This window comes from Tyto alba, unplaced genomic scaffold, assembly GCF_018691265.1.
Source record: "Tyto alba isolate M040663 unplaced genomic scaffold, T.alba_DEE_v4.0 Super-Scaffold_19, whole genome shotgun sequence".
Classification (NCBI taxonomy): domain Eukaryota; kingdom Metazoa; phylum Chordata; class Aves; order Strigiformes; family Tytonidae; genus Tyto; species Tyto alba.
In genome coordinates this window covers 874,956-898,498 of record NW_024881281.1, presented here as the reverse complement: position 1 = coordinate 898,498, position 23,543 = coordinate 874,956, and the positions used below count along the sequence as shown (strand labels likewise).

Here is a 23,543-nt window from a genome sequence, read left to right as displayed (position 1 = left end):
CGGCGGGGAGAGCTGAGGTGACAGGATTTCTGCTTATTGATGTTTAATGCTTTTAATGAGATGTCCTGTGAAACACACGGGATGGTCCGTGGGAGGATCCCCTACCAGGGAGCCAGCCTGGTGCAGCGAATGCAGCCCCGGCATTTCGGGGACAGAGGAGGGGACGAGCCCCCCTGGGAGGCAGGTCTCCGCGTTGGTACCAGTGACCCTCTGCACAGGGCCCCGGTGGGCTGGGGGGACCCCCATGGCACGATGCTTGGCTCACGCTGCCCGCGGCTCCTGCCATTAGGAGAAATACGATATTTGCAGCGTAAGGTTGTGAAAAGCCTGAGGTCACCAAAAAAAAAAGAAACCAACCCCCAGAAAAAAAAAAAAAAACAACAAAAAAACCAACCAAAAAACCAACCCCAAAAAGGAAATGACTTTTCTTCTGGTGTTTGTCTATGTGCGCGGGTGCGTGCGCCTCTGCGCCGGGGGCGGCTGAGCGGGAGGCAGCGGGGTCCCCCCGCCCCGGCACTGCGCGGTGCACGGCTGGCACGTGGGCGCTGCAGACCCCGGCCCCGCGTCCCCCACCATGGCCGGAGCGCCCTGGCAGCACCGAGCCACCACCATGTTCCAGAGAAAGCGCAGCGTCTCCTTCGGCGGCTACGGCTGGTGGGTGCCTTTCCTTCCGATCCCCCCCCTTCACAACCGGAGATTTTTCCTTCCCTCTGCGGCCTCGAAGGAGGAAGCACCACGACGCTGCGGCGCGGTGCCCGCCCGGCAGAGCCCTTCCTGCCGCCCCACGCCAACAGGAGCACGTGGGGGTCGGGAAGGACCTTCTCCCCCTCCCCGTGCCCACGGGGAATCCTGGCACAGCTTCAGCAGCTGGGTGCCATGAAGCCCCCCGGGTGCTGAGCGGTGAGGGGACCTCGCCGGGGGCTCGTGGTGGGCTCCCGTGGGCACGTCGCCTGCAAGAGTGTCCCGTGGCTCTCCCCCCACCCCTTTCTCCCGCTGCCTGCTCCCCCTCCGCCCGGGCGGCCACGCTTACAGCCGCGTTCAGCACCTCGCGGTGAGCTCCGGCTTGGTCCAGGGCAGGTTCCCGGTGCTGTCGGTGCCTCCCCAAATCGTCCCTGCACTGCCTGTGCTCGGCAGAGCACCGCGGCTGCCACCCGCACCCCGGGTTCAGCGGGACTGTCTGCTTCTCACATCCCTTCCCTCTGAGATGTGTTGATCTATGGGGAAATACTTCAAGAAAATGGCACTGTTCTCCCTTTCCCCTTCCTCCATTTTCCCTCCCTAAGGTTTTTATGCCCGTTCCATGCTGTGTGATTGTGATCAGGCCATGGGAATTGGTGGCTGCATCAGCAATTTGGTGATGAATTTTGGCTCTTTGGTCCAGGGCAGAGGGTCGCTCTGCTTTCCCTTCCCCAGGCCACAGTGGCTGTAGGGGCTGGGGTCTGGCAGCCGGGGGCCCTGGGGGCTTTGGGAGCTCGGGGGCTTGTGCCGGTGGGCTTGGAGCTGCTTGAAACCTGCTGGGGGAAATGCTGAGTAACGGGAGGGCAACGAACAGACCGAGGGTTTTGGCAGAGTCCCCTGGGAATAGAAGCACATGCCTTGCTGAAGCCAAGCGTTTTGTCTCAGCTGGATTATTTATTTTTTTCTTTTCATAAAAATGGGAAGGAAGCACTCTGATAAACTGCAGAAATAAGTTTTGTGAAACGTGGGCTTATTCTGCGGCAGAGAGAAGTTGCGGCTCCTGGGGAGCTTTGCCCTGCAGCCGCTGTCGGGAGCGGCGGCTCTGGGGGCTGCCACCACACCGGGCACCTCCCGGGAGCAGCTTCGCGCTGCGATGGAGCCTTCGGGGTGTCTGGGCTTTGCTTGGTTGTTTTTTTTTCTGCAGTTTGGCAGTTGCAGGAAAGAGATAACCACGAGCTGGAGAGTTGCGCAGGAAGATGTGGTCTGCTGGCTGTTAGGGGGCTGTGGTGGCTGGGGGGAAGCAGGGCGTGAGCTTTCCTTTAAATATCAGCATCAGCGTCTGCACAGTGAGAAGGAAGGATTGGGGGTACAGGGGGGAGCCCTTTGCTGCAGTGGGGGAGCTCCCAAGTGGGGTTGGTGAGCACGGGTCCCTGGGGAAGACCCCCTCCCTCGCAGTCACGCGTCGCCCGGAGAGCGCAGAGCCGGGCAGACGCTTCCCCGGGCGTTTGTGGGAAAGGAAGGGACTCGCCACGGCCCCGTACCTGCGGCGGCATCTTCCCACGGCCGCCCGCGGCCGACACACCCTTCCTGTGGGGACCGCGTGTGGGGCGGCCCGGCACACCCCGTCGCCGCTTCCCATAGCTGCAGTTGCTATTTCCAGCCCTCCGCTGGGGTGTAAATCGGGTTTTTGTTCCATCTACCGGCCACCTCTGCTGCCAGCGAGGGCCCGGGAGGAGCGCGCCCGCCCCGGGCAGCGGACGTTGGGGATGCACGTGGCGGGCGATGCGAAGCCGTGGGGGTGTGTGGCCCCTGCCTGCACCCCCGTCTCGGCTCACCGGGGCCCCAGTGACCGACGTGGGTGCCAGCCTCGTCCCCCCTCTTCCCAGGCCGTCAGCGCCCAGCTGCTCCTTACCCCCAGGTGCTGCTTGCGGCGGCAGTGGGGGGAGACACCCCCTTTTCTGGTGCTGTCGGGGAGCCCCAGGGCCGTGCCGGGGTGCACAGGGAGGAGGCTGTTTCACTTCACCCCACCTCAGGAGGGGGCACAGGGCAGGGCCTGACAAAGCGGCTCTTGTAACTTAGTCATATTGCAACTGCGGTTTCCGAAGCAGAGGATTTTCTTTCTTGTGTGTTTCTATTATTTTTTATTTTTTTATTTATTTTTTTTTTTCTCTCCAAGAGGCCGAATAACAGCACCTGGCTTTTCTTCCTGCGGTTTGGGTGCTGCTGCTCGGTGCAGCTCCCCGCTCCGGCACCGGCCGTGCAGGACCTGCCCCAGCCACCCACTGTCCCCGTGGCCCGTTTGCATCTGCCACCCAGTTCAGCAACAGCAATTTCCACCCGCACACCTTAATGTTCAACTTGATTTAATGATCAACGAGGTCTGCGGACAGACTTGCTGAGTATTAAGTGACAGCAGCGGGGGAGCCCTGGCTCTATTTTCAGGAGCGGTAGCGCGCCGGCTCTCCGGGAGCGCAGCACAGGGGCTGGTGTTTGGGGAAATGCCTGGGACGAGGCTCCCGTGGCCTTTGGGGTTTGAGAGATCCCTGGGGGTCTGGGTTGCGGGGAGGGTCGTGGTGCGTGCTGGCAGGGTGGGCAGGAGGGGCCGGCGTTCAGCTGGGGTGCGCAGGGTGGCTTCGCCCTGGCCCGTGGGGAGCGGGGACACCCCACGGGGGGTTCCTGCCCCAGGGGATCCGGCCCCGCTGCGTCACATGTGGGTGCAGCCTCCTCCTGATAGAGAAGTTCAGCCTGGCAGCGGAGGAGGTAAAGCTGCGAGTAGTGGGAAACTGCATTTCTGCAGCCTTGCCGTGTCCTCTGCAATCGCAGTGCAAAACATGTGGGGTTTGGGGGGTTTTTTTTGGGTGGGTTTTTAAATTTTTGTAGGGATGTGGAGTTAATGCCATGTGGCAGATAACAGAGTGTTTGCAATGACTGCCAAAAGACATCATTTTGCATTTTGAAACATTACTATGATTTGCATCAATTAATATTAATATGGCTTTAACCACAACGTTTCTGTGGAGGAAAGAACCATCGTCTCCTCCTGTGGAGGCACTTCTTAACCGTGCCAAATAAGTAAGTGGGGCGACGGGGGCTCCCGGCGCGGGCGCTGGTGGCTGCGGGCAGGAAGGGGGGAAGGAAGAGGGAAAGTCAGCGGCCGGGGCCGGGGTGCAGGGACGAGCCTGAGCTCAGGCAGCAACCGGCCGGGTACGGGAACCCTGCACCTCGCCGCAGCCTTGTTCCTTCCCTGTCGGGCCGGGCCTCTCCCGAGCCTGCAGGGCCGAGTTCGCGGGGTTTGGGGTCATCCTCCCGGCACGCCGGGTCTGTTGTCTTTAACTATGTGTTTTGTGGGAGACGTGAACCGGTGCGTTGGCGAGAGCTGGGACGTGGGTGATCTCCTCTAGTGCCCAGTTCATTTTTGGCATTTTGGAGGAGGAGGCGGCAGTTCTCCGCTGGTCACCGCCAGGAAATAATTTCACTTGCCGCCACGCTGCACTTTGGGTTAAATTTCGGTTGGTTTTGTTTTCTGGCCAAGTCTGCCTGTGGTGACCGTCACGTTGGCCAGACGGATGGCACCTCCGAAGGCGATGCTGGGGCCGGGTTTGGCAGCAGCCCCCGGTCCCCGGTGGGAGCAGGGACAGCCCTCCCGCCTGCGCCCGCACTGACCTGCCCCTCTGCTTTCTCCCCAGGATCGACAAGACGATGCTCGCCAGCCTGAAGATCAAGTGAGTACCCGCGCTCTTCTCGCGTGCAAAACGATTTCCCTGCGAGGCGCCTCTGGGCTGCCTTCCCAGGCCCAGCTCTGTCTATAGCCGCATCTGCCTATTCCTGCAGGTAGTTTTGTGCGTGTCCCGCAGCTCGTTTTCCCGTGAAGTCCAAGGTGCTTCGTGTGCTGGGTGGTTATAATAAGCACAACGACACACTCGCTGTAGGACCGGTGGGTTGAGGCACGGGCAGCGCAATTCACGGGGCACCAGCTCTGCCTTGCGGGGGGCAGAAACCGGCAGGACAAGCTGCAGGCTGTAAATTCAGTGAAGCATCACTTGTTTTGTTGTGTTTGTTTTCTTTTTTATTTTTTTCCTTTGTTTTTGATTCTTGCAGTCTGGAAAGGGGGTGGGTGTCGGTGGGGTAGTGGGTGTCTGTGCTTGTCACCCAGCTCCTGGTCCCCTGCTGCCGGCGGGGGGGGGCGGGTCTCTGGGCGTTGCAAGGGGTGAAGATGCTCTTGGGGCGCAGGAGGGTCCGTGGGCCGGTGGCATCGCTTGGCGGGTCCATCTCGGGTTTGCCCTGGCCTTGCTGAAAGCTGGCAGCGTGGGCTGCGTGGCTGCGGCGAGGCTGGGCCAGATCCTGCCCTGCCATGGAGCGAGCCGGGGGGGATCACCACGTCGTCACTGGGGGGGGAAGAGCGGGCGAGAAGGGGCTGGGAATGGTGCTGCTGGTTTGTGGATGAGCTCCCCGAGTCGGGGGGTTTCCATCGTGAGCACACGTGCGGCTCCGACTGCCAGCGAAAGCACGTGCTGATACAGAAATATTCTGGCCAAGCCTCCCTTGAGCTCAGGGTAATGTCTGCGGGTAACAGCTCAGGCGGTTTCCCTCTATAATCATTACTTGTGCAAATTATTTATTAATGGAGAAGTATACAGACAGCGTTGGGGGAACCTGCTGCCTGAATGAGCCTGCAAATGCCCATTGTAAATAGCACAACAGAAACGCTGTTCCTACACGCATTGCTCAGGCTTTTGCTGAACGAATGAGAAGTTTAAATCAATGTTTACCACTTTTGGGAGTGGAGGGAAATCTCAGTAGACTTTCCACTTCCCGTGGAGCTCAGGAGGATTTAACTGCTCCTTGTACGCTGCCGTATGCTGTGCCCTGATTTTTTTTTCCCAGGGCCTGTGCACCAATTCTGCTGCAGAAATAACCGTTTAACCTCCTTTCCCCCCCATGCCATGCTCACAGCGCTGTGCCATGCCGTGGGCACACTGCCGCGTTCCTGCTCAGGCAGGGGCGAGGGTCTGGGGGCACATTTATCCCTCCGTCCCCGCTGCCCTGGCCAGAGGAGGGGGTTTGCTCAGGGCGTTCGATGAGCATCCACCGGAGTTGTTTTATCCTGGCTATTTGCAGCTAATACTTTCCACAGCCTCATAATGCTTCTGGTTTGTGGACAGATTGCTTCATTAAATGGTTCTGTAATTGGGGCTCAGCCAGAGACACATTAGATATTTGTAAAAGCTTTTAAAACTAGAAAAAAAATAAATTAAAAAAAAAATAGTTTTGGTTTTCTAACACCCTCTTATTATTGCTGCAGCCTTCTGGCTAAGATACCAGGCGTAGGCAATTTTCTTTCACTGTATAACTCGTTAACAAAAAGACAAGCTGCTTTCGGCAAGCCAAGGAGCACTTCACAAAGCCTTGTGCGTGCCGCAAACATCAATATTGACTTGCAGGAGCCTGGCAGGGGAGGAGCAGCGCGTGGTGGCGGCTGTGGCGGGGGTCCCAGCCGGGTGGGGGGCTGCCAGAGCCCCCCTCGTGCCCCGGGGGAGGGCTGTCTGCGGGGGCAGCATCCAGCCCCTCGGCCCGGGGGGGAGCCGGGCCGCTGCTCCCGGTGTTCCTCGGGATAAACTCGCACCCGTGGGTGCCACTAGAGCATCAAAGCGTTTTTCCCTCTGTCTGTCTCTCCTTTTTTTTTTTTTTTTTTTTCTTTTTTTAATTTGGGTTTCATTAGTTCCTATGGTAACCATGAATATGTCTAAGGGACCTGGAACTGGAGAGAAGGAGTCGACATTGCGGAGCGGGAGCGTGGAGGGGAGGGGATGGATGGAGATCTCCGGCGCCACGGCTGGGGGCTCGGCTGGCCCCGGTGGGTGACGGGCGCCGTGGGGAGGTACCGGGGCCGTGCTCGGGCGGGGGCAGCCTTGCCAAGGACCGAGCATCCCCGGGCAGCTGCTGCTGAACGGTTCGCTGCTCAGCCTCGGAAATGCCCAGGAAGTTTTGGTGAGTTTGGGTCTGGCTGTGCCCACGTCCTGCCGGGGCAGAAGGGTCTGAAAGCGTCGGCTCTCCAACTGGGAGCTCGTGTGCCCGGTCCTGCCGCTTTGGGTTTCACCGGGCCGCCCCCAGCTCTCGGAACCGCTGCTCTGGGGCAGAGCCGAGTTTTGGGCTGCTCCGGAGAGCTCGGGCACGGTCCCGCTGGTGTGGCTGGGGGCTGCTGGAGAGCCTGGGGGAGGGCCTGGAAATACTCTGCTCACGGCGTTTTGGGGGGGTGCACGTCTCCGGGGGTGGCAGCAGGAGCTGGTGCTGTGGGGCTCGGGCGCCGGGGCCAGCCCTGGGGTGCTGCGGGATGGAGACTTGGGCACCTAAATGGGATTTGGCACGTGTGGACCCAGGATTTTGGCACAGACCGATTCCATCGCGATCCTTGGTTTTCTGTTAAGTTTTTTTTGTTATTCCTTACCTGCTTCATGGGAAAGTGCTGGGGGCAACTGAACGCCCCAGGCTGGCAAACGGGGCATGGTGTCCAGCAGCAGCCCTCCAACCCCTGGCTTGGTGCTGAGGTTTTCGTGCGTCGCATCAAGTCTCTGCAGAAAGCTCGCGGCATCTCGGGGCTGGCAGGGTGCTCCTGCGGTACCTTGGAGCTCCTCGGGGCACGGCTTCATGCAGACCTTCTGAAATGTGGTGAGGTTTGATGTCAGGCCGTGCTGCCGGGAAGGGAAGAGCTGAGCCAAGTGGCAGCTAAACCCACTTCCCGAGCGGGGAGGTCACCCTGGAGGAAAACATCAGCCCATCAAGGGATGTTTGCCTACCAGAAATCATCCCCAGCCAGACGAGCTTGCCTGGTGAGTTTGCTTCTCCCGTCTGCCCTGCACTAACCCCAGGTGGCACAGCAAGTGCAGGGGTGCCGAGGGGCCGGGCAGGGACCCCCGAGCCCCCTCTGCCCCAGGAAACCCTCGTACTGGGGACACTGGGGGTGAGAAGGTGCAATGGGGCCCGTGGGGGGCTTCCTCCTCCATCAGCCAGACTCCTCGGGAGCAAGCTGTCCGGGTGATGTCCCGCATAGGTCAGCCAGCCCTTCGCCTGCTGCCGGCTCCCCAGCCCTCTGCTTGTTCTCTCTTTGGTATCACCAGTGGGATGTACTGAGAAACCATGGGGTATTCAAAAAAAAAAAAAAAAAATCAATAAAAAAAGTCCCTCCTTCAGGCAAAGAGTCACCTCTTGCTTTAGCCTTATAAAGCAAAAATAGCAATGAAATGATCATGTCTCTGGAACAGAGGAGCCTTGTACACCAATTACCAACAGTCAGTGTGTGTACAGCTAAAATTCACATGAAAGAGCATGTGATGCTCATCTGATGATGGGAACGGTGGTGAAAGATAAAGGTGGGAAGGGAAGAGATGAAAGATTTACTTGACCTTTGTAAAACAAGCTGTGTCCAGGCTTGAGGCTCTTTAATATTTGATGGGCCAGAGCTGAGTTAATGGGAAGATGTGGGAATGGTTTAGCTTCCTGGCAGGAGCTGCACTGACTATTGCAGTGATCTAGGAGATTTGTGCTTAGGTCTTGTGAGGACAGCGTCTGGAGAGCAGATTGTGTCTAAGTAAATTCCTTTGACTTTATTGCCGCCTTTTAAAATGGATAATTGCATGCAAATGTATCTTTTGCAACTGTAATTTAGCTGTAGTAGTATATGCCTTACACTGCGAAGAAAAAACTGTCAAACCTACCACCGAGCAGCAGGGGAGGCGGGCAGGCCTCCTCTTTCATTTGATCCACAAGTGCTTATCTCCAGGGATGCTGAGACCCCCTCCCTCCCACCGAGACCCCCCTCCCACCGAGACCCCCCTCCTGCCCGGTGTGCCGGGGGGGCAGTTATCTCTGCTCTGGTGCAGAAATGCAGGAGAAGAACTGAGCGTACGGGGCTGGTGTGTGAAGGACGCCCTGGGACTCGGAGAAAACCTTAAATTTGGTTAAAATCAGGTCTGGGGCTGGAGGGGCGAAGCCGAGAGCTGGGCAGAGTCTCTAACTGGGTCTGTGTGGGTGAGTGTTAATCGGGCACCCAGCTGAGGGGAAGGTTGTTTAATATGCATCACCCCGCCAGCTCGGACACTCTTCTCACCCTGGAGTGATGCCTCTTCTCTTTCTGATGTTGCTGCTGTCAGTTATATTAATTTTTACTGATGTGCACGTGGCTCATCTAATCACAGCGAATTCTTCTGAGCTTTTTCTACACCATTTTTCTCCATCCCCTGACCCTAATCTCACCCTGTTTTTTTTTTTTTTGTAAAGTTTTGCTGGAAACTTGTCAGTGATGGGTCCCCTCGCAGGCGTCGGGCGGGTTCTCGCAGGGTTTCCCCCGTGTTCACGCGGTGACGAGGAGGCAGAGCGCACCCCGCCAAGGCACAGTCCCTTTGGATCTGGGGTGTGAACCCCATTTACCTCCTTCACCCTTTCCCCGCCCGGCGAAGCCGCCGCTCTGCCTGCTCCCCTGGGAGATCCGGGTTGCACCGTGGGGTGCGGGGCGGTGGCAGCGCGGGGGCCCGTGGCTCACGTGGCATCCTGGGCAGGATGAGTCCCTCGTGCTGGCGGCGGGTCTCGTGCCCGGGTCCCTGCCGGGACGAAGCCCCTCGCGGGTGCCAGGGACGCTGCGGGCGGGCGGCCAGGGACGGTGACGGGTCCCCGCTGCTGCAGCCGCCGTCCCCGCTCGCCGTCTGCTGCCTCGGAGCCACCTCCTGCGGGCGGGGGGATGCGAGGGCTGCGCGGATAAACGTCGGTGCGGTCCTTGTGCAGACCCGAGGTGACAGCTCTGCCTGGCAGGGCACTGGCTGGCAGGGGGAGGGGGAAGCCCTGGGACCCCCCCCGGCTCTTGGTGCTGGGGGGGGGACCAGAGCTGCCCTGGGCTCTGGATGCACCCCATCCAGATTTAAGTCCTTCAGTGATTCAGGGAAGTTTGGTTGTTTCTTTTTTTTTGTTTGTTTGTTTTGGATTTTTTTTTTTTTTTTTTTTTTTAATAAAAATAGAAAGCAGCAGCTCCCCTCTGACCAGTTTTGGGTGTATATCCAGACCTGAGCAGTCCAATTCGACCCTTCTCTTCTGGGAGGAGGAGATGGGCATGTGTGCGAGCATTTCCAAGTCCTTTATTTGCAGGGCAGAGGCAGACGAGGTGGGAGAGGCAGCGGGTCGCCGAGGTGCGGGACCAGCCCGGGGCCTTTCGGAGGCTCCATCCCAACCCGCTGCAGCCCGCGGGTGCTCGGCTGGGGCCCCCCCAGTCTGCACTGGTGCTTCGGTGGCTGAAGCCTCTTCCCAGGCATGCCAGCAGTCGGCACACGAGCGCTTGGCTTCGGCTGCCGCTTCCTCCTGCTGCGGGCGGATAAAAGCGAGGGGAGCCCTGGCATGGCTGGGGCGCGGGGGTCCCGGTGCTGCGTGGCTGTACGGGGGGGGGGGGTTTCTGTCTGTTGGCGACCGGGGTGCTGCAAGTCCCGGCACCTCGTTCGCATCATGGGTGGCTCTGGGGCGGTCGCCCCTCCGGGTGCTGGTGTGAGCGCTGGGCGGGGGGCTGCAGGGGATGGGGTGCTGCTCGGTGCCCTCGGGGGGAGCAGGGACCGGGCGCTGGCTTTGCCTCCGCTGCTCCTGGGGTGTGTGTGGGGGGTCCTGCCCGGCACTGCGCCCTGGGGACCCTCGCAGCGCTGAGCTGAGCTGCCAGGCCCTGCACCCCAGCATGCACCCCCTGTGCACCCCCAGGATCTTCAGCATGAGGAGGCAAAGCTGGGAGTCAGTAATTTAAAAGGCAGAATGTGAAACTGGGGTGAAAGTAGGGCAGCGTGTCGGGGGACTTGAGTGAATCATCAGCCAGCCCTCCCTGCTGCCGCTTTATTTGCTTTTTATGCAAAGAAATCAGTCTGTCAGAGTGTTTTTGTTGCCGGTTTTGGGGCCGGTGGCCCGCGGATGGGTGGCCGGGGCTGTGGTGGGTCCCGGTGAGCAGGCGGGGGGCCAGAGCCTGGCTGCGGTGCCGAGCGGGTCCCGCCGCCTCGCCAAGGGCCCGACCCAGCCCCGGCCACCGCGCCGAAATCTGGGCTTTGCCCTCACGGCAGCGCTGGCTGCCAGGCTGAGATAGGGACGGTCCCGCCCCGCCGGGGCTCTGCCCTGCCTGGGGACCGTCTGGGGGTGCAGAGACACCCCGCACGTCCCCAAAATGCTACTGCCGGAGCCACGTGCCCGCTGGGGCCGGGAGTAGGTGCTGCTGCTCTTCTGCCCCCGGGCTTGGCACGGCTACAGGCGGCGATGCCGGGGGTTACACCTGATGTCCTTGGCATGGAAACGCATCTGGGGGTTTCTCTTTAGTGTTTGTTTTTTTGTTTTTTGTTTTTTTTTTTTTTTTTTTGTTGTTGTTGTTGTCTCTCTTTTGTGACTAAAGATAAACTCAAGCAGGGCGAGTGCCAGGGCGGGGGGTGTCTGCCTGTGCCCGTTGCCCCCTGGCATGCTCGGGGGTGAAGGGGAAGGGGTTCTCCCGGTGAAGGGCTGACACAGCGCTGGGGTTTGGACATTGCGGCTGGGCTGGGGTGACTCGCTGGGCTGGGGGCAGCGGCTGGTGGAGCTCAAACAGCACGGCATCCCACCAACGCCATGTTCAAGTGCAGAACCACCCCCAAAAATCACATGTATTTCCCAGAGGGGGAAAACCAGCCTGGGAGATGGGAGCCTTAATGATATCCTGCTTTCTTTGTGGACAGAAATGACTTTCACTGGGTACCAGAGCTGTTCTTTTTGCTGAGGCACCATATCATTTTAAGAAGAAAAATTGAGCAGGGTTCGAGGGGCTGTGGTCAGGTCTGGTCAAGTGCCCCCCTTGTCCTCATCGCCCCAGCAGTGAGGATGGGGCAGGGCCCCAGGAGCCACCCTGGGGCTGGGGGCATTGACCCTTGGTGCTGCGAAGAGGGGAATGTTTGAGGCTCCGGGGCTCCAAACTGGAGCTGGAAGAGGCAGCGGGGCAGCAGCGGCCACTGGCACGTGGGCAGCGGTGGGAGAAGGACAAGCTGGAGGGGTCGGTCGCTGCTCATCAGCTCCCGGGGCGGGCGCTGGGCCCAGGGTCCCCGCGAGCAGCGTCGCGCGGCCGGTCACGATGCGCTGTGCTGGAAAAGACCCTCGCCTGGGGGGGCACAGCCGGGGTCAGGAGGTGACGAACGAGGACGCGCCGGTGGCCAGGGGACGGGTGCTCAGGGCGGCAGGGGCACAGTCAGTGCTGCCTCGGCCGGGGATTCGCAGAACCTGGGCAGTCCCAACGTCTCCCCCCTATCTCCGGCGAGCAGGCGGGAGCGCTTCCCTCTTCGTGGAAGGGCGGTTATCGCCCGGGCCGCCCCACGGACACCCAGGCCTGCGCAGCATCCTTGCAGCACGCTTTGAAGCCTGCCTGGGATGGGGGAAGCTCTCCCGGGAGGAGAAAGGTGCTGTCGGCTTTGAGGACTTGGGGTGTTTTGGCCAATTAATCCGGTAAGCCTTATCTATATCAAATTTTAGGGAGGGTGTTGGCACAGCTCTGCTGATGCTCCCGCCCTGGGAGACTCCCCTTGGTGTTTGGCTAGGTGCTTTCCCCTCGGTGGCTTGCTGTAGATACCTGGATTTATTTGGGGTTTTTTTACTGCAGGAACCGCAGCCACGGAGCAGAGGCAGCGGGCTGGGATCCGGCGATGCAAACGCCGCTTCCCGGCAACGTCGGAGGTGGCGCAGCGGCGCGTTCTGCTCGTGTCTGCTGCTCAGTCCCATATGTTAAAATGTTGTTGTTGCTGTCAAAACAGCCTTCACATATTTAAAGCTAGATTATCCACAATTACATCTGCCCAGAGGACTTAGCAACCCCACGTGGGTCTATTTTTAGCTCTGTTTCAGAATTAATAAACTGTGCTGGTTTATATATCTTTCCTCCTGCCATATTTATAGCCTGTCAAAATAGGAGGTGTTCACAGACAATCGAAAGGCAGCTGCTCGGAACAATAACAGCCTTCTAAAAGCAAATATTATTGTGGTGGGGGGAGGGAACCTTACTGTCTGGAGAAATAGAAACCATTCCCCCGTGGGTGCGTGCTCCCAAATATCCGGGTGTGGGGGGGGACAGGGCTCTCCGTGGGAGCCGAGGGGTGCAGTGGGGCTGGCCCGGGGCAGGGCCCCCCACTGCCGGCCGGTGCTGGAGGTTCGGAGAAGCTTTTACCCCGCTCAGCCCGTGCCTGTGCTGCTGGGGTGGGTGCGATTTGGGGAGCGCGAACAGCCCCGGCTCCGCTGAGCCGAGGAGCCCGGAGCAGGGCAGGGAGCACCGGCGTGGGAGCGCCGGCACCGTGCCAAAGCCTGCGGCTTGTTCCTGATGATAATTGTGTTAATTACTGCACCGCTCCCGCCGGCTGCCGCTTTTCCTTCTCGGCGGCGGGGTCCCGGTGCCTGCGAGCCCCGCGGCGCGGCAGGATGGGTGTCGCAAGTGCTGTGCCTGGTGTCCGGGAGCTGCCCGGCATCGCCCGCCGTCCCTGTCGCGACACGGCCCGCTCCGTCGCCGGGGCGTCGTTTCCCGTGGGGCTCATGATGCCATCGTCGTGCTCGGTGAGCAAACACCAGCGCTGGGCCCCTACAAGATCCGAGGGCCTCGCATCTTCCAAAGCCTGTTGTTAAACCTGGCTCGTCTCCGACTCCCGCCCAGAGGAGACGTGTGTTTGGCAGGGACTTGAATAGGTCAGAGCTACTTTCTGAAGTCTCTGTGAAGACTCAAAGGTCACTCCTTTCAGACACCGTCCTGTCTCGTTCCCCTCAAATGTTACCGGTGTCACGCCAGGGACTGCGACAGCTCCTTCCTCCTACAAGCAACTTGGTGTTAATCCTCTCCGATTTGGAGCGCAGAGCTCAGCGTTCGCGTGGGAGTGATAACCAGCCCTCCCAGCTGCACCGCGGGCTCGGAAGCGGGGCTGGGTTTCCATCAGGTCTTCACTGGAGCTCCCCAAGCCCAGTGCATTTTCGCTCTTTGCTTGCGCGTTAAGCTCCAGGACAGGGGGCTGTGCTGGCAGGCAGGAAGGTGAGAACATGATGGTGAGAAGTGCAGATGAGGCTGGGGGGTCTGTGTCTGCTCCTGGGGACTGCCAGTGCTCAGGGAAGGGCTGACAAAGGGGACACGTAAGCCGTGTCCTTTCATCCCCTCTCTGCAGCCCAGGCGGGTGGGAAAGGAGAATTTTCCTTCTGACTGGGTTTGTGCCGTCGCCCACGGCTGGACGTGGTCACGGCGGCTGCTGTGCCAAAGCTGCTGCCATGCCCAGGGTGTCCCCGTGCTGCGCGGGCATGTCTCCCAGCGAGGACCACCGACCACCCGGGGACCCTACGGCGGTGTGGGCAGCGTGCGGGAGGAGCCAGCGTGGAGCAGGAACCCCTCGGAGCAGCCTCCCTTGCGTGTGGGTGTGGGTACCAGCCGCCAGCGAGAGCATCGTACCCCCCTTCCCACAGCCCCGGCACGCCTGAGCCGCGTCTCTTCTTCCCACTCGTCGATGAGGTTGCACAGCGCGAGGTGATTTAACGAGGAAGATGGCAGGTTTCCAGCTAACAGCAGCATCATTTTCTATCTTTTTGATGTGGAGCAAGAGGCAAGGAAAAAGCTGTAGAGCAATAGAAATCCCTTTCTGAATGTGATTGACTTCGGCACATTCCCTACTGTACAGATGTGTCACTGAGATAATACCTGTGTTTTAGCTCCACAAATTATGTGTCTTTTAATGCGCTGACATCAAACCAGGTGTCTGAGGGAGACGGGTAATCAAGACGGCGGCATCTCCTGGGGGAGCTGCCAAGGGCTGGGGGGCTGCTGGTTTGGCCACTGCCCCCCATGGCACCAGGACACGTTCCTGCGTGCACCCGTGACCACCCCTCGCCGTTCAGCACCGGTGAGCGCAGCAAAGCAGGGCGCTGCTCTCCCCCCCGAGCTTTCTGGAGGTAGAGGGTGTTTCTCCCTACGTGGCACCCGGCTGCGGTGCTGCCCGGCTGCTGGTGCTGCTCCTGTGGGACGCGGGGGCTCATCGCAGCAGGGGCGGCCACGATACCTCCCCGTCACCAAAACGCCCCAGCATCGAGGGGCAGTGAAGGCCTGGAGACAGCAGATATTTCCCGAGCTCCCGCAGACACGTGCGGCGGTGCCAGGCTGGTCGTCCTTGCAGGCTGCCGTCTCCCCATCGCATCTTTAGATGAACTCCCCAGTCCTGACACTTTTGTCGGGCTGGGGGGCTGCCGCTGCGGTGGTGGGGGGGCTCGGGAGAGGGAGCGGCTGCGGTGCCGCTGCCCGGGCGAGGGGGATTAGAGAGGCCCAGGCGTGCGCTCCGCTTGGCTGCGGCTCCTCTTTTACATAATGCGATTAACCCTTCTCTGGAGCAGCCCCTCCCCGGCCAGCTGCGCAGCCAGAGCAGCCCCGGGGATCTGCCTCCGGCCACCAGCCCCCCTGCTCGCCCTGCCCCGGCGAGGAGCCCTCCCAGCCCCACAGAACCCCCTGCGCTGGACCCCCGCGCAGCACCGACGTGCCAGGGGCTGCCGTGGCCCCTGGGGTCGGGTTTTAGACTGGTGGGCCTGGTGGCACCGTGCTGCCCCCCCGACGCCGTCGCTGGGAGCTTTGGGGTGTTTAGCCCGAGGTCAGCTCTCGGGGGGACGGGGCTGAGGTGGTGGCTTCCCGCAGCAGCTGGGCTCAGGGACAGGGACCAGCATCGCCTGTCGCTGCAGGAGCAGCAGCGCTGGCTGGCCCCGCGCCTCTCCCCGCACCCCCTGCCCGTGGCTGCTGAGAGCCCGCACAGAGCAGCTCTCCCCAAAAGGCTGGGTGGGCTCCAGCACGCACCCCTGGGAGCCTGAGCCCACCCCGCTCCTCCCCATCTCCCCCCTGCTCCCGCATCCCTTGCAGCACCCTCGGGAAGGGGCACTGCTTGGCTGAAGTTAAAGTTTGGGCCTAATCCTAAGCTTCCCGGCTGGATGCTGATGGCAAGTGATGGGAATAACGGCTTCAGGGCTGGTCTGTGTTGTGGGGGGGGACCAAGGGCTGAGGAGGGTGCTGGTGGTGCTGGAAGTATTGGGCGTGTGGCTTGTGTTTGCTGCGCATCCTGAATCTGGCTCTATTAGTGATGTTAATGATAAATGATGACATTTAGTTCACTGGTTTGCTAGTAAAATTCAAAGGATCTGCTCGTGCTGTAAAGACTTATTTCCTCTGATGATCGGATCTAATTTAATTGAATGCTGGAATCTTGGAGCTCATCGCTCCAGAAAGCCTGTATTCTCAGGGAAAAATACCCCGAATTACCAAGAGTACAATTTCCTTATAATTGTGCTGCTGTCGGAGGCATGCCGGCCTTGTGCTGTGTTTAACCATCAGAAATGACACAGTCAGCCCCGGGGCTCCCTGCCCGCCGGCTCCTCTGTCCCCGATTCACTGCCCAGCCTTGGGCAGCTCACTTCATCTCCCCATGCTACCATTTCTCTGTCCCCAAACCAGCTCCGGTTTACCCCCTTGCCTGCTGGCCCCGCGGCGTGCCGAGGAGCCGGGGCCAGCGCAGCTCGGCTCTGCTCGCCGGCGCTGGAGGGTGGGCTCAGCGCCGAAACGCGACTCTTGTTTTGAAGTCCCAGATGCGTGTGGTGGGAAGGTGCTTCCTAAGAGCTTCTTATCAAAGCTGTGTCTCTCCGGAGGCTGCCGAAGGAGGAATGACTCCAAAAATAAAACCGTGAGAACCTATAGATAGACATATGGACTCCTGTAGATAGATATCTGTAGATAAGTAGACAGAAAGATACCTGTATATCTTCTTGCAGGAAGCAGATCCAGCTGTCTAAGCCCCCTGGACAATCAGAGATGGTTTGATACCAAACACAGACCAGAGAACTGAACGCTCAGGTCTCACCCCAGAGAGTTTGATCTGGGAAGCGTCGCTGCGGTAGCCCTGGATGCTTTGCCCTCGTTTGTGTGGCCTGGCTCTGCCGGCAAGGCCTCTTTGCACGTCAGGGCTGGGGTTTTGGTAGTCATCCTGGGCTGGATGAGCCCTTGCTGCCTGGGCCGTTGCGGCAGCGACGCGTGGGCTGATGAGCCCCCGGCTCGGCGGGACCTGCGCCTGGGGTGACGCTTCCCCGCGAGCAGGGCTGGCGCTGCGGGACGGTTCTGGGGGGCACCTCTCGTCAGGCTTTGCTGCCCCGCTTGCCGGAGGGAGGGACCGGCGTGACCCTGCCGAGGGCTCAGGTTTGGGCTGGCTGCCCCGGGTCGTGTCTGGGGTGTGCGTGGTGCGTACCCCCCCGGCCAGCCTTGCGCCAGAGGAGGGGCCTGAGAGGGTAATCTGCAGCTCATCTAATTAAAAGGCTGCCATTTCGAAGGGTGGCCAGGGAAGCTGAGAAGGAGGAGGCACTGAAGGAGCGTGGCTGCTTGCCGCTGGTGCCGGGGGGTGCTGGGTGAGGGGGGCTGAGGGGCGGGGGGCACGGCGGGGGGGGGGTGGGTGCTGGCTGGTGCTGGCGGAGCGGACGCAGGCAGGACCCGCGCTCTGCGGTGCAAAACCCAGCAGCTCTCGCGCCTGAGCAAATAGCCATGCGTTTGATCCCCCGCCAGCCCTGCTAAGTAGGCAAATATTTGCTGCCTCCTTCTCTCCGCTGCTCAGGGGAAGGGAAGGGGCATCGTGCCGATCGCACAGCGGGCAGATCCCGGGGCCCGGCTGTACCGTCACCAGTGCTGTGGTACGGGTCACCTTCCTGGGTTTTGTGCTCAAAGTTTAACTGTAGTGTGGTAATACAAATTCACTTTTTATCGCTGGGCTAAGGCAGAGATATCTCAGTTTGTACTCCGCGTGCTGTTGCGCTATGCAGCAGCGTCGGGGGGCTGTGAGTAACACCCCATGCACAAGTGCCCAGCTGGGGTCCATGGCAGAGCCCCTCTCCCTTCCAGCCTGCTCCACACTGGCCCTCAGACCCCCTCCGGTACGTGGCCACTCCCGATCCCCTGTGGCCGAGGAGGGTTCGCACGTGCCCATGAAGGTGGGGGAGCAGCCGGGCACCGGGATGTCCAACAGCCAGCAACGCGGTTCCCCGTAGGGAAGTGTGGATGTTGTGGCCCTTTGAGGGCTTGGCCTATTTGCTGTGGCTTTTTATAATTTTTTTTTTTTTTTTTTTTTTTACCACCGATGCCTGCTCTGAGGTGCTGGGAGGCGCTTTCAGTGCTGCTGCCCGCGTGTCTCAAACGCAGCGAGGGGACATCACGCGGTGCAGCGGGAGCCCTGCCCCAGCTCTAGGGAAACGCCGGCTTGTGCAGAGGGTGCAGCCAAAACGGGGGCGGGTCTGAGCCCCTGGTTATTTTTGGGTCGTCTGTTTGCGATCGCTTTACCTCCCGAAGCCCCTTCTCGTTAACCACGGAACGGGTGCCCACGTGCACCCGTGCTGCTCACCCGGGCTCCCGGCCGCCCCGCAGCCCTCGCGGGCGCCGTGCCGGCGGCGCTGCTGGCCCTCGGCCCCGCTGCCGCTCTCGGGAGGGGCCGGCTCGCTTCGACCGGCTGGCGATACCTGCCGGAGCCTCGGCTTCCTTCTGCGGCGAGAGGTCGTTTGCTCATGATGAATTTTTGTTCTTTCATCGCGGCTTTGATTGCTTTCCCTGCTTATTTCCCGGGAAGGCTGATAATTGCGCTGGGGAGATGAAACGTCGCCAGCCACGCTCGGCCCCGAGTCAGGCAGAAGGTGGATGGTTGTGTGCGCTTGTGACGGGGACGGGCTTCACCCTTGTGTTGCTCCTGGTGGAACTGGGCAGATAAATGCCTTTTTGTGCATCAATCCAGTACTTGTGTGGAGGAGCGGGGGTGCTGCCGAGGTCTGGGTGCTGCGGCACGGCGGGGGAGCCGGGGCTGCCCCCAGCACCCATCCCTCCCACTCACTCGAGATCCAGCGGGGCTGAGGTCGCTGCTGGCCGGTCACACTCGTCTCACACCGTTTTGAGACAGAAAACTTGTGGCGTGCTGGCTTTGTGTTGCCTGCATGGAGGAGCCAGCTTCATGCTTCCTCGGTATTTCCTCTATGTCTTTCTAACTGAAGCCATAAAATAAATCTCTAATCAGATTACTTAGGGCTGGATGTAACATAATCTAAAGCTCTGTTTCTTGTGATACTTCTCTTAAAACCGGATGCACTCTTATCCTCCTGCTGCAGCACTGTTTGAAACACTATAATCGCTTTCTCCCTAGTTTGCAAGCTCCCAAATCCTTTTCTTCCTAAGCCAGGACAGCCGGAATGTGACTGCTCCTTTGCCGAGAACCAGTTACTATTTTTGTCTTTCGGTCCGTGTTGCTTCGGCTCCTTTCTTTCCTCCCCGTTTCCCGGGCGCTGGCACAGCTTTCCCCATCCCGGCTCCCCCAGCCGGGCAGGGTGGGGGGAAGCACCCGCGGGGGTCTCCAGGCGAGCGCCTGGGCGGTGGGGAAGGGTCCCCGGGGTGGTGGCGGGGGGTCCCCGGGGCTGCCCCAGCCCTGGCAGGGTGCACCCCGGCTCAGCCAGGGCGCTGCGGGGATGGGCTGGCCGTGCCTCCAGCCCGGCCGTGGGAAATGCCCGGCATAGCTCGTGTATTTCTGGCTCTGTCCCCGTGAGCGAGGGAACCAGAAATAACTCTGGCACGGGGAGGCACGGGGGGCGCCGGGGACGTATCCTGCGCCGGCTGACGAGGCAGCGCCGCGGCCCTGGCCGGGGGAGCCCTGAGGCACCGGAGCTGGGCTCGGCTGTGCCCATTGCTCAGGTGGGAGCGACGGGGCCGCGGGGGCCTTCGCGTGTGGGGACGTGGCCGCTGGCGGCCCCGGGCTGCTCACCGATGGGTGATTTAATCTCGCTGCAGCATTAACACAAAAGCCAAAGTTATCCCATAAATACACGGCTGCTTAATAATATTAATAGTGTCATTTATTCACAGGAGATTCAGTATTATCAGGGATGAAGGCTTGATCTTGTCACAATCTGGTATTTTCAGATCCTTCTTTCTTAGCAGAGTGTCCAGAAGAAAGTGCCAGGCTGTGCATAAATGAGCCAGCCACCCAGGTGATTTATTAATCGCGGCGTGTAATTGTCCTAACCTGCAGTGAGCTCTCTCCAGCCCCTCGGGACCCAGCTTCCTAGTTAGCTGCAAAACTGTTTTCTCTGAAGCGAAAACGTCAGGGCACTTTTTAAAGAGAGATTTATTTCTTCATAAACCAGGGGCATCTGCCTAAGTTGGAGGTTATTTAGTCACTGCAGAGGCAATACTGATTTTTTAAAGGAAGGATGGAGACTTGGAGCCCAGAAATGCTGGTGTCGGGAGGGAGGGAGCTCGTGGTCTCTGGTCCAGGCTCCATCGCAGAGCGGGCTGTGGCTCCCTCCAGCCGAGCCTGGGAAACCTCCGTGGATGGGAGCTGGCAGCCCCTCCGGGCACCTCTTCCAGGGCCGACCCAACCTCCTTGGTTTTCCCAATTTCCAGTCTAAGCCTCTCAAGCCGCAGCTTTCTGTCTTACGAGGCACCCTTTGGCACGTCTGCGTGGGCACTGGCCAGAGGGCTTTCGCGGGTGCTGGCCCCGGCAGGGTGGCCCTCTCACAAACCTTTAGGAGGGCGATGCTCTGGTGGCCTCGCCGCGGGGACGAGGGGCTGGCCGGGGCCCGGGGACGCGGCGTGGGGCTGGGGGGATGTGCCGCAGGGGGTGTCTGTAGCCGACGAGGACGCGGGCACAGTACTCGCCCCTTGCTGGGATGGGTTTGATGGGATCCTCTCCTGGAGAGAGCAAAGGCTGAACTGGGGACACACACCACGGCTGATGCGCTGCAGGAGCCAAGGAGACCTGGCCCTGCTCCCAGGTCAGGGTGCCCCAGTGACCCACAGAGCCGTGCCCGTGGCTGGCCATGCCTTCCCTGCTCCTGCTCCTGCTCCTGCTCCTCCCTTCAGCGAGCAGAGATGGTCACTGTGTGCAGGGGGGGGACACGACCCCCTGGGCTCGAGAGGGGCAGGCGCTGGGGAAGGCGGGCAGGGGCCGTTCACATGCCTCCCTTGGCACATCCTGCCCCAGCCCGTCCTGGAGCCGTTTATCAGATGGCAGAACGTAAGAAATACGGGGCAGGTTCTCCGGGGACCCCTCGCAGCCACGAGCGGTGTCCTCGGGAGCAGGAGGCCCCTGGTGCCCCTTCACCTGTGCGTCCAGTGGCTGAGCGTCCAGATCTCCTAGGACATCCCTGGATTTCCTCCTAGGAAGGTGTTGCCATCGCCAGGTGGGACCTTGTTTGTGCTGGGTTGGGGGGAGCAAAGGGGCTCTGGCGTTTCCCCCGCAGCCCTGTCTCTGCGAGAGGGGAGGTGGGTCTGTGGCGTGGCATGGGTGCAACCCGGGTGCCAAGCCCCCACCCCGTGCCTTCGCTGCCCTGCCAGCCCCTCGCCATTTATTGTCCTGCCCTCGTCTTATAAATTACAAATCAGCTGCAAGGGAGTCCAGAAAAATTGATTACAGCGCAGGCTCATTTTCCGTATTTGGGTGGAGAAGAAAATATGGCTGAGTGTGTCTGCTTAAAGTGATTCTCTATTTCCAAATATGAGAGAATTGAACATCTTTAAAAATCAATACAAAGCCACTTCAGCATAAACCAAGAGGAGATTAATACTTAACTTGTCTGGAAAAGGGGAAGAGAGACAGTGGAAAATGTCTCCAGAGGGAGAGACTCAATGAAATTTGAAGCTGCCTGTTTAATGCAAGAGGTAAAAGGTTTAAAATTAAAACCCCTCCCCCCCCATTAACTGGAAGCTAATGAGGTGCTGGAGAATTGGTATAATTTGACATGGAAATGGGTTCTAATTTCTTTCCCTTTTTTTTTTTTTTTTTTTTTTTTTTTTTTTCTTGCTATGCCTGAGAAATTTGTCAGCCTGGTGATTCCTGCTTGAAAGGAAGCAGCCAGGTATTTTCTGCAAGAACAAAGAGATTTGTTGATCCAACAAAAACTTTATTAAAAGGCTTTGCAGCATGAGTTAAGCACTCTTCCCTGCCAGTGAGGATGAAGGTAGCACCCAGGTTTAACAGAATTCTTTTACCCACTGCACGCCGTTTGGCATCATCTGATGTTGTACTGAGGAGGCAGAAATGCGTTTTGGGGTGTTTTGAGAGTGGGTTGGGCTTTTTCTTGTGGGGGAGTGGGGACCTCGGCACTCGTCTGCTGGAATTACTGTGCTGGAGAGACCACCTGCTGCTTCAGCCTTCCCAGGGACCCGCTGAGGTCTGTTGAAATACAAAAGTCCAAATCTTGGATTTAAGTTTAGATCTTGACTCTTTGAAGAGCTATACGTGTGCTGTGTAGGTCAACGTGGATGGTGCGGCGATGGCTGAGCTGCTGTCAGGTTCTTCTGGGGTGAATTAACGTGGCATGTCGACAAAAATAACACGGCACGTATTCTTATCTGACTTACAGTTGAATGCATAGATTACAGTGATGATGTGTTTTTCTTCTTTTTCGAATTTAAAGAGTACATCCAGTTAGAGATTGTGCTGAAACATGTAGCTAGAAAAGGCCAGAGCTGAGGTCGTGTGGATCACCCCAAGCGTGGCGGGCGGGGGGTGGCAGCGCGAGCGGCTGCCCAGTGCCAGATGTGGTCTGTGGCCTTTGCGAGCTGTTCGCTCCGGAGCAAACACATTTCTTGTGGACTTTGCCAGGAGAGCCCCACGCACGGTTAATGATTGACTGCCCTGGCCAGGGGCTTTCCAGGCAGCCCGGGCTCCGGGGCCGGGCTGTTGCACGGCGCTGACGGCCGCCCCGCGGGGCGAGGAGCCAGGACTGTTCTCCCCAGCTTTCCCCAGGAGCTGCTGCGGGGCGGGGGGGTTCCCACTTGGGTGGGATGCTCGTGATGGGGTGGCTGTGGTCAGCCCCGCAGCCCGTCAGGCTGCCCGTTGGTGGCAGGGTCCCCCCCAAAAGCCCTGACCTGTCAGCCGTGACAATTTGCTGGACGGCCAGGCCAGCCAGAGCACCCCCGGGGGTGCTCTCATGGGCTTGGTTAGACCACGCAGCAGGATTATTACAACGTCCCTGAGGCTGGCTGCAAAGCTGCGGAGCACCGGGTGGGTTTGGGGCAGATGCTGATGTTTCAGCCACGCGCTGGGCTGGAGATTCACCTGCGTGTCCTCTGGCAGGGCTGCAGCACAGGCTGTGCTTCATCCCTCTAAGCAGGAACATGCTCGAAAGGCTGTAGCTAGTCCCGTGTTTAATTCCTGTGAAAATTAAACTCGCAGAGGAGGAAGGTGAGATGGGAGGTGAGGGAGGGGGGCAGAGAGACCCGGGTGTTTTATCACCATGGCAACAAAGACTTCCAGGGAAAGGTGCTGAGGTTGTGAAGTAGATCATTTACAGTTTACTTAATAAAAAAAAATTATATCTATATATTTCCTGGAACAAGCTGTGTGCCAGCTTTGCAGTGTAAGAGGCAAGCCGGAGGGCTTGTGCTGCTCCCAGGCCTGGTTCCAGCTCTGCAGCAGGGAGGGATGTTCATCCCTGGCACCAGCACAGCGGGCGCCTGGCTCGGCCCAAGCCGTCCCGTACAGGGAAGGTTTGCTAATGTCTGAGAAAGGCAGAAAAAAAAAAAAAAAAAAACGTTTGCAAGGAGGGAGAAAAAAAAATATATAAAAATTCCTTCCCTCTGTTCAGGTTTTAAGGGGGCTGTAATATAACTTCAGCCCTTTAAAGAGCCCGGTCTGCGGGTGCCAGGCGGGCTGTTCCACAAAAAGCCGGGCGGTGGGGAAAGGCAGCGCCGGTGGCGACGCTCGGCCGCGGAAAATGAGGTTCCTGCTCGTTTAACGCGCTCCGGAGCCGGAGCAGGGGCTGACGCTCCGCGGGGAGCGGGGAGGGAGGGGGGGGCACAGCCTTGGGGGGGCAAAAAAGGGGGG

The 23,543-nt window shown here is 59.5% G+C and overlaps 1 protein-coding gene across 4 annotated transcripts in view; it reads left to right on the top strand.

The window, feature by feature from the left end:
* RAP1GAP2 (RAP1 GTPase activating protein 2) overlaps window positions 1–23,543 on the top strand; it is a 76,701-nt gene that overhangs the window by 14,473 nt on the left and 38,685 nt on the right. For 3 of the 4 annotated variants that reach the window (XM_042791446.1, XM_042791445.1, XM_042791449.1), the window contains one exon: window positions 4,365–4,400. The exons of the other annotated variant lie outside the window; for it this stretch is intronic. In XM_042791446.1, coding sequence (XP_042647380.1) covers window positions 4,365–4,400 — 36 coding nt within the window. The remainder of the gene's footprint in view (window positions 1–4,364; window positions 4,401–23,543) is intronic. 4 annotated transcript variants of the gene reach the window in all.